This window comes from Adiantum capillus-veneris, chromosome 27, assembly GCF_014529385.1.
Source record: "Adiantum capillus-veneris isolate H3 chromosome 27, ASM1452938v2, whole genome shotgun sequence".
NCBI classification, from domain to species: domain Eukaryota; kingdom Viridiplantae; phylum Streptophyta; class Polypodiopsida; order Polypodiales; family Pteridaceae; genus Adiantum; species Adiantum capillus-veneris.
Genome location: NC_140957.1, coordinates 121,524,715 through 121,535,412, shown reverse-complemented (window position 1 = coordinate 121,535,412; position 10,698 = coordinate 121,524,715). Strand labels below are relative to the sequence as shown.

General features: G+C 40.5%; 1 protein-coding gene across 1 annotated transcript in view; it reads right to left on the bottom strand.

Annotated features, from left to right (window-relative positions):
- Nucleotides 1–1,548: 1,548 nt before the first annotated feature.
- Nucleotides 1,549–10,698, bottom strand: part of LOC147422669 (Protein kinase superfamily protein) — a 106,671-nt gene continuing 97,521 nt past the window's right edge. The window contains exons 7-11 of the mRNA XM_086502424.1: nt 10,329–10,594; nt 2,594–2,691; nt 2,276–2,454; nt 2,088–2,198; nt 1,549–2,008 (exon numbers count right to left, since the gene is read on the bottom strand). Of these exons, the coding sequence (XP_086358550.1) occupies nt 1,817–2,008; nt 2,088–2,198; nt 2,276–2,454; nt 2,594–2,691; nt 10,329–10,594 (846 nt within the window). The 3' untranslated portion in view covers nt 1,549–1,816. The remainder of the gene's footprint in view (nt 2,009–2,087; nt 2,199–2,275; nt 2,455–2,593; nt 2,692–10,328; nt 10,595–10,698) is intronic.

Sequence of the window (10,698 nt, the reverse complement as noted above, 5' to 3'; positions counted from 1 at the left end):
TATAGATGACAACCCCATAGATGCTCTCATGAAGAGCTTAGCTTCAGAGCGGTTTGCACATTGCATTGAGATGGTGGGTGTAAGGTAAAGCTGTTGGAATGCTTCACTGTCGTAAAGATTGTACATACATATGCCACTTGGGCCACATTGGCCTCTAAGTGGGAGATTATTGGTGTTCAAGCCAACTGGCCGGACACCAACTAGGTTACTAACCCATCACTAATCTTATTATATATGCCTAATAATATAAGGATATGTGAGGTATCGTTACCCTCACTGTGTGCTCCACCCACTCTGTGTGTGCTCTCCTTAGTGCCATTTTTGAATGATGTGACTATCAAAGGATGTGAAAAAAAAGACAAGGATGAAGCTGTGGATTTAAGGAAGTGCGGTAAATTTGTTGCAAACCATATTGAAGATTGTAAGAAGATTTTGACAATGTTGGAAGAAGTCAATCTTACTCTATCAATGAAAAAGTTTGTATTTGGTTTTAATAAAGTGGTGATTGTGGGTCGTATGTGTGGTCCTTATTGTAAAAGGCATTGTCCAAGAAAGATGGATGCAATCAAAAACATGAAAAAACATGTACAACAATAACTAAAGTGTGAAGATTGTTGGATGCATGTATCTTCTATCTTATTTGGATACCACATTATGCACATAAAGCAGATCCTCTCTATCGATTCTTGAGAAAAAATCAAAGGTTTAAATGGAAAGAACATGAGAAATTTAAAGATGTTAGTTCTTTCATCACCAACCTTGAAAAAGGTAAGACTATGCATGTGGAAGACCTGTAGTTATGATAGTAGATACAAGGGACCTACATGGATTGGATGGGCAATAGGACAAGATGATGAAGAAAGGACACAGATACATGGTGAGATTTGGGGCTAAGGTTTTGAGTTCTTGCCAATACAATCATGCACATGTAAAGAGGGAATTGTGGGGAGTTGTACAACATTAAGATGTAGCAAGGAGTACTTGATAGGGACAACAATGATTGTGGAGACTAATTGTTTACCTGTCCATGGCATAATTACAAATTTTTCAACTCATGAAGTGGCTATGGTATCATGGACTACTTACATTCAGTCATTAAATCCAGAGTGTAGGCATATTGCAAGGAAAGATAATCCAATGGAAGATATGATATCTAAAGCAAGGTATTAAGATAAAAAGAACATGGTTGTTGATGGAGATGTAGGTAAAAGTTTTACACCAATGCTCATGTTAAGGGTTATCAAATGTGTTTGATAGTGTCACTTCAGCAATTTCAAGAGTCATGAGCAAGAGTCGTTGCTTATTGGTTGCTACTTGAGTACTTTGCAAAAGCAAGAAGTGTGGAAAATAAGACTTCATACCTCAAATCACAATGCCATTTTTTAATGATGTGTCTTATCAAAGGATGTGAAGAAAAAGACAAAGATGAAGTTGTGGATTTGAACAGTCAATCTTACCCTGTCAATCCAAGAAGTCTACAACAACTGAGCTCTACATACTGTATGAGATAATCGCTCACAAGGGCACATGGTAGAAATGAAAAGGTCATTTGCAAAAACAGTATCATTTATTACTTTACAGCCTTACAAGAGACCTGACCCTCGTATAGTATCAACATTTCAAGTTCAAAACATGTAGGTAAGGCATGCTACTGATCAAAATGTAAGAGTAGTTTAAAGAATAGCTATGGCATTATTTACCACATCACCAGCCTGTGTTGTAATTACAAAAAGTATATAATCAAGACCCACATACAGCCATTAATAACATTACAAACTTTAGGGTCGTCGGCCACCTTTCATAGTTTGTACAATCTTCAGAGTCCTCCTCTGTACCTGTAATTTGTGAATGCATCTCTACGATTAGATGATAGCATTATCCTTTCATCTTCCAAAACGTTCAGGTTCGGAGCAAGGAGGCGTGTGTAGCGATCAAAATAAAGGAGTTGCTTGATCAGAAGACCAAACTCTCTGGGAAACTGTAAACCATAAGCCTCGCTCACGCGAATCTGCGAAGGAACCCATTCATACTTCAAAGAAAACTTTCCACTGAAACAAAAATCCACAGCAGAACGATAAAATGCATACCACATCAAGAAACAAAGCATTGACTTGCTGCTCATCGACTGCTAGGGTCGCCGCCACAGTAGCACTGCGAGGCCCGCCTGCAGCTGTGATCATTATCTCCGAGTCCAAATCCTGCAGTTTAGTCAAAAATAATAATTTCTCATTATTCCAATAACCATTCAGCTTTGCTTCCCCAAACCAACAATCACCTGAACAGCAGTGAAAATCTTCTCTAGATCTTTTGCAAATTTGGATACGTCGACCTTCCCTTCAGTTGCACCCATTTGGACTAACGCAGCTGCCATTGCATTGTACTGACCACTTCCAATAGAAGTCAAAAATGTCTCAATAGCTTCCCACGTGGCCGGCGAAATGCGGCCTACAATGCCTGTCATAATTCCCCAATAAGTCACCAGCATACTGAACATCATAGACCAGACCTGCTTCCATACCAAACTACATAACTTGTAGACTGTGGGTTAAAATTAAAAACCAAGACAATCATTTTAATGCACGAGTAAACTTACCAAAATCAATGAACCCCACACGACCATCTTTCAAAACCAACAGGTTTCCTGCATGGACATCGGCATGGAAGGATTCACACGCCAAAAGGCTACCAAACCTGAACATCCATATCATTATGAGGAAAACTTCAAAATGCAAACCAAAGATTTCAAAAAAGGGTTGTGGAGTACATGATAAAGATGCATCAAAACCCCTCACGTCGACTTCATACAATTGTATGGGAAGCAAGCAAAAAAGTTCAAAAGACACATAAAAGCAAGATCTAGAGATGGATGCAAGATATAAAGAAGTGGTTTGGGAGATGGGATGCATACACTTGCTACATGATGCCTCAATAGACTCCCAAGTGAATGAAGCTTTTCTATAACACCAATGTATTATGGCTTGGGAGGAATCCAGTGGGGAACGCTTCATACATTACACCACCCATATTGCCCCCAACTACAAAACCATAATCTTCATTGAAAGAGGAAACTGTACTCACCCTTATATGCTTGAGCCTATCCCCTTGTCAACGATACGCACTATTGCAGCCATACGGCTTAGCTCCCACTCCCTTCAATGTGAGATTGGGTGTTAGGGCAATGGAATCTCACCACATACCTGGTTCCTTTTTCGTGATCCTGTCCAATTGCCCATCCAATCCTTGTAGGACTTGTATCTACTGTCACAACCATAGGCCTTCCACACGTACAATCTACCTTCCTCAAGGTTGGTGATGAAAGTAGTTTCTTTAACTTTCTCATGGCTTTTGTATGCTCTTTCTCTCATTGAAACTTTTGATTCTTTCTCAACAACCAAAAAAGAGGATCTGCTACATGTGCATAATGAGGTATCCATATGAGATAGAAGCCGCATGCACCCGAAATCTTCGAACTTCACTTTAAGCTGTACATGTTTCTTTCATGTTTTGAATTGCATTCACCTTTTGTGGACATGGCTTTCTACCATACGGACCACACATATGCACCACAATAAGCACTTTTTTGACTCCAAATATAGACTTTTGTCCTAACATGGTAAGATCGATTTCTTCCAACCTAGGCAAGATCTGCTCACAATCTACTACATGGTCTGCAGCAAACTTACGACACCCCCTCGAATCCATAGATACATCTTTATCGTTATCTTCACATCCTTTGATAGGTACATCATCAAGAAATGGCATTGTGATTTGCGGTCTGAAGTCACGTAGAATCTTGTTCATTCCGTTCATCATGTGTGCTACTGAATTGGTCGCTCCTTGAGGCAAGGTGCACATTCTTACCAATCCCAAAGGTGTCTTCATGGTTCTCAACTCTCTACTTTCAAGAGCTAGCTAAAATTGGTCATAGCCTAAGTAGAGGTCTCCCATTGAGTAGATTGTCCTCCCTACAGATGCCCTTGTAAATTCATCTACAATTGGTCATGTACCCACATTCCTGATGGTAACCTTATTTACGGGTTACATATCTTGAATAAAACGCAAGGCTCCATTCTTCTTGGGCACTATGAACCACCTGTTTGAATATGGTGCACATAAAGGCTCCAATATACCCATGCTAATCTTTTCATTCAATAGCTCTATCAGCTTTGGCAAATGAGCTTTTAGAACCGGTATTGGTCGTAGATTCTAAGGTACATGAGGGATAGTAAAAATCACCAAATGTGTCACAACACTAATATTGACACAACCTATTTCATGTGGCTGAAAAGCAAAAGCTTTACCATGCCTTGAAAGCATACCTGTGAAGCACTTCATTTCTTCTTTGATCAGAAAATCCTCGTAGCCAACTTTCATTTCTTTTAAAGATTCCTCTAAAAACTTGTGTCCAATCTTTCCTGAATCCCTGAGATTTGGTTGCAAAGAAGCTTGTTCCATCTGCTCTCTACAATCATGTGGTAGAGGTAATGCCACTGGTTTTACCTTCTTTGCCACTGACTTGTATCTGGTATCGACCCGCACCTCTGCTATAGCACTCTTTTTCTTCTTCAAAAGCTTCAATCTTCTTGAACATCTCTAGGGAACATACTTCAACAGTCTGGTTTTGATTATACTCCTAAGCTCGTCCATAGTATCTACAAAAGGAACCTGTTCAAAGATAGCTAAAATACACTCATTATCTTCTAGAAAACCATTCTCCTTCAAAAAAATTTCTACATTATGTCCTCAATTTTTGTAAAACACATTGATCCATGCTTTCATAACCCTAAAGAAACTACAAAGGGAGCTTCTTGCCCTTTTGTATCAAGTGGGAACCTTTCTCTTGTTGTACCATCGCAATCTTGCTTTACAATGGTACCTGCCCAAAACCCCTCATCTCCTTGTAATACTTGAATTCTTTGCTTACCTTTGGTAGTGGTTGATACCTAAGACTGTCACGATTCCTCTCATGATCTGCGCAGATAGAGAGAAATTGGATAATCCGTTGTCCATCTCTCCTTCTTATCCTTGCATAAGCTGAGCCATCATCCATGACCTTTGTCTCCATTCGAGTAGCCAAGGATACGAGGATAAGTTGACATCTCCGACACAAAGAAGTTTTGCTCATCCTTTACATTCCCTATTGTCACCTTAACATTTGGATAAGATCCATCGAGATCTCCAAGTAAGTTATTTGTTGCTCTAAACATCCAACCATGGTCTGTATCTATTGGCCACTTGCCCTTCATGTAGAGGCTTTTGGACATTAAATTGATTTCAAAGCCATGACCTATCAATGCCACATATGGCTCCTCAAGGTCACCCACCTTCACCAAGGTTTCCGTTGTAGCTCTTGCCCAATGGCTTTTGGAGTAGTGCCTTCGATAAGTAGCTTCATCTTCATCATCATCATCCACAAATTGGACATGCTTTGCTTTTCTAGAAGACTAAAAGCAGCCAACCACACTATCATCTTCACATTGCTTTGATTAAACATGTATCCCTTGTGTGTTTATTGTCTCTTCTTCACCCTGTAATTGTGAAGAACTCGATTCCGTCAGAGTTTGCCTTTTTCTCATTATGATGTCAATGATCTCCTCGTGGAACTCACGCTTAGCTATGCCAAGGACTTCAGCCAATGTAGACTCAATTGAGCTTATCCTTTCTTCCGATACCCTCTTCAAGTTTGTAACAGCTTCTATGTCGGATTGTAATTTGTAAGCACGGCCCTTTGCTTTAGGTTTTGCCTACTCTTTCTTCTTTTTTGTTGATGATTCCTCCATAGCCACTTCAAGTCGAGGAGGCACTTGTGATGGTGAAGCCTCTTGAGAAGGTATCAAATCCTTTCTTCCTCCACTTCTTGTACTCCCCTTTGAAGGTCCTTCATCCCCATTATCATGCATGCGCTTTTATTCTACAATTGCTTCATTATTTTGATTTTTGGCAATACAAGCATGCACCAGCATCACCATGAAACGCGTTTTGACATGTCTGGACAGGTGAAACGTTTCGAGCCTGGAAACGTTTCGCTCACCAAGTGAAACACAAGCCGTTTCACTAACAATAAGTTACCATAGTTTTAGTTTCAAAGTCGCTAAACGCACGTTTCGGTCTCACGTTTCATTGTGCTCTAATTTTGGACTGAAACGTTTCGTAGTGAAACGCCGCGTTTCAAGGTGAAACGTTTCGGCCTTGAAACGTTTCGTGGTTACGCTAGCATGCACTAATAATGAGTCCACTCGATTATCTCATCTTGTTGCTTGACATATAATACTGCATGTTTGATGTAGCACTTCTTTAGTCACTTTCCCTTTACTAGCCAATGAAATTGCATATGGCCAAAGACCATCATACTCTTCACAAACATCTTCAACATGTTTTAACCCTTTCTCTGTGATATACTCAATCTTTGCCCCATAGGTAACGCCTTCTACTACGGAGATGGCAAGAATGGTTGCCATATCCTCCATTTTCTTGCACATACCTCCTTTTCCGAAATTTGTTCCCAACCGCAAACCTATTTCCTTCAAGTGAATTTACCATCTTTAAAAAAGACGAGGTCCTTTTTCAAAGCATCATTAAGGCTATCACAACCCCTTCTACCATGATCAATGCTATCATACCATATACACCTATGCACAATACCTTCTTTAGTTTGAAACCTTTGTCCCGATGGTTGTCCTTTATCTTCCAGCTTGAGTTTCATCTCAGGTATTGTCACAAACTGCTGACGTGTCAAAGCCCTGGAGAAGGGAGTCAACTTGCAGATATCGGCCGAGGGGCCTAAACCCTAAGAAGGACAAGTAACAAAAGAAGAAGTCCAACCAACTTATGGAGACCCTCCAAGTGACATAAAGGATTAAAATAAAGCAAGACCCACACACACACACACACACAGAGGAAAAGCTGGCAGAGCAATTGATGACGTGGTAGATTTTCAAAAATTGCACTGACATGATGACGTGGCAGGCTGTACGGATTTCTACGTTTTGCACTAGCTGATGACGTGGCAGGTTGTACGGATTTCCGTGATTTACGCTGGCAGTTTTTTGGCATTGCTTTTGCACCAGATGCTCTTGAGTTTTAGACTCTTTTCACTGTAACTACTTTTTAGGCCAAGGGCCTTTAAATATGAGGTTAGGGCTCATTCTCTAGCATGCTTCCTCGAGAAGGTGCAGAGTCTGGAGTACCAACTTGTACTATGTTGATGCAATATAAATAAATACCGAAAGGGGCACCAAGGTTTGGGGCCAATACTCTCTAGGGTAAAATTCCGCCACTCCGTGTCGCGTGTCGTCTCTCTCTTTCAGTTCAGTTGTTATTGAAATACTAAAAGCCTGTTCAGTCTGTTCTTTTCTATTGGCATGTGGTGCCCGTCTTGTGACACGTATACCTTTGACAAGCTCATCTATCATGGGAGCCTCATCTGTCCATAGATTCACAGTAGGCCGCTTCGCTACACTCTCTGGACCAGTAGGAGTGACATTGTTAATCACCATTTTATCCCATCTACATTGCCTCTTTGCAAGAAGTGAAACTACATCCTCGACATTCTTCCATTCAGTCTTCTAAACCCTGTTCAGAATTCTTATCTTCCAAAAGTAGCTCTAATTTCTCCTAAATATTTGTACTTGTAGCTTGTAGAAACAATTCAATCTTCTCAGCATCCAAGGTATCATGCTTTGTTGTTAACAATTGTGCATATCGTCGCTCGAATTCCCTTGACAGCTCCATAGGAGATAGTCCATCCTTTTTGAGAGCAACCCAATCCAAGAAAGTACTCTTTGTTACTCGTTCGGGGTCCTCTATGAAATATTCTTGCTTAAGAGCTTTCTTAAAAGCTTTTCAGTCTTCACCATGCACATCTCTTATCTCCCTTACATGTGCTCGAAGCTCCGAATGACTACAAGCTCAAAACTTGTCGCCATGCAGGCACCCTGTTTAGCTCCACTACTTTTACATAAGTCCTCAAGTATTTAGATACATTTCTACCATTGAATTGATCCATTTTATCCACTACCGAGTGCAATGCATTTGTAGTAGACACTTCTCTTCTCTCTACAGCCTGCTATTGTTGCATAAATAATGCAAAGGCTTGAAACATTTGCATTGTCAAAGCGCATCCCTTGGTCTTCCATAGCTTGAATGACCTTTATGAAGATTTCAATTCAGCTTTTGAACCCTCATCCCAATTTATTTCGCGTCGGGTTCACCAAAAACATATGAAGAAGTTCGCGAGACAAGTGAGAAGGCATCGGGCCTCTGGCTGTAGAGTTCGCAGCTTGGCGGATGAAAAACACACTAATTTGAAGAAGAAAAACAAAGAAAAACACTCAAACTCCAACCATGGGAGCTCTACTCTCAAATGAACACGAGATCAACACAACTCAATTCTCTTTCATCGAACTACGTAGCCTTGGACCCAATAGCACAAGTACAGTGCCAATTTGCTAAGCGAAAAACCATAGAGTATTCCTTCGATTCACCATCAACGCACAGCCATGGAAGCTTAATGACTTCCGCACACACTTTATATCACCTTTTTGTGGAGATCAAACCCTGATTAGGGACCTCACACACTCGAAAACAGGAGGGAAGTAGGACGGGACTGCACTAGACCACCATAGAAGAACCCTCTGTGTATGAATGATTAGTACACTAAAAGTGCAAGTTTTTCTTCAAATCAGCTCACCCCATCTTGGGCAAGGACGGCACCGTCATTGATGTGGCATTTTGAGCCATTTATGACCCATTTCTGACCATTTTTATTTTTATTTGTTTCATTTTTGACCCAAAGATACTCGTTTTTGACATTAAAAATGCCAACTGAGCTGGACAAAATCCCTAAATTTGTGGAAATATTTTCCAAAGCCCAATTTTCATTTTAAACTTCATTTTGTTTCTTTTTATGAAGTCTGGATGCATTTTTCACAGTCACGCATACCATGCATACCACCTCCTATTTTTGAACATTTTCGCCCGCAACAAACTTTCTAGATGAGACAAGTGCTCGACCACATTGCACTAGGTCCATCAACATTCTCAAAGAATATTAGGAATCATTTACATTAGAAAAGTACTTACGGGGCTGCATCCAGGGCCATAACTCCCCGTTAAGATATGTAAACGGCAGCAACTGTTCCCACACATAGCACACAATGTACATGATGGCAATTGTTTCCATTGATTCAAAAGGCATAGAAAGTGAGTTTTTAAGACATTTTCACCTTATATGCATGCCACGGCACGACACTACGCCTTGAGGTGGGGGGGATGTTGTGGCTCAGGGCAACAAGGAGGGTGGGAAAGGCTCTCTCTCTCTCTCTCTCTCTCTCTCTCTCTCTCTCTCTCTCTCTCTCTCTCTCTCTCTCTCTCTCTCATATATAGACCTTTCTCAATTCAGCCATGGTTTCAGCAAAAATGCATCTTAGCAGCAGAGTAGTAATTCAATTGGAGGGCCATAAAAAGCAGTGAGAACTTAGAAATAGACGAAGAAGAAACATGTCGATACTTTTCCTATGGGACCTTGAATGCACAACACATCAGGGATCAGCTTCTACTGGTAAAATCAAGGGCTCCCATAACATCAAACTCAAATGCCATTCAAAAGACCTACATACGAGAAATTGGTGTTCTTGGAGTAGCAAGCCATGCTGTTTTATTTCTCAAGTTTTTCAGTCAGCAGAGGGTTCTTGGGTGGGGTCATTGGGGGAGGACCAGTCCTCCTTCCCAGGTCAGTCCAATTCCTGGTACAAAAAATCCATGGAGACTGAATCTAACATTTAGACTAAAAGTCAAAAGAGTAAGCAAATCTGTGAGGAAATAGACGCTCTTGGCAGCTGACTTACCTACTTTAGTTTAAGGATCACAAATTCCTTTGGAAAGAATAGAATGGGCCAAATAATCAAAATCTCTCTTTCTGAAAGAGTGCAAGTTTACAAGGCATTCTCCTATGGTACACAAACTAAGCTTACAGAAAAGGGACATACTGATGCCTTGGATACTCTCAACATTTGAACAAGAACTCTTAACAGGAAATTGCTAAAGCAAATGCATTGTTGCATCAACCATTGAGGAGTGATATAAACAGGGATGATCTCAATTCAAAACTTTGGTAGCTCCCCTTCCAGCTAAGCCAGATTTGTCCATAGATTTATTTATTTTTAAATAGAACAGGGCACCTTAGACCAAAACATGCAAGAAGGTAGCAATGTGTTTGGCTATTTCTGAAAAACTTGACATGGGCAGGCCAATTTAATATAACTTAATTGAGATGACTCATTCCCAAGTTTTAAGCTTTCCAAGACATCATAAAGTGCATATGAACATACCATACATTCAATGCTGTTATAAGAGTCGCTTCAGGATTCGCCACCAAGGAACTAATAGCATTCAAATCAGTTAGTGGCACTCCATAAAGTCTTTCCATTGTAAGAACTCGCTTAGTGCTGCAATGCCTGTAAACTTGTGGTGCTGTAGCCTGGCTTGAGAGTCCTGCAGTCTCTAGGTACTTTCTAAACGCTTCAATATTAATGGCTTCTTTCTGAAAGTCAATTTCTTCCAACATGGACGCTCGTATATCACCTACAATTCCCACCTGCACATTGGAAACAAAGTCAGTACAAGAACCCAACATTCAACTGCAAATGTGGAGCAAACATGTGACCATGAGCAAGAGCATGTGTGCCAGAGAAACGATAT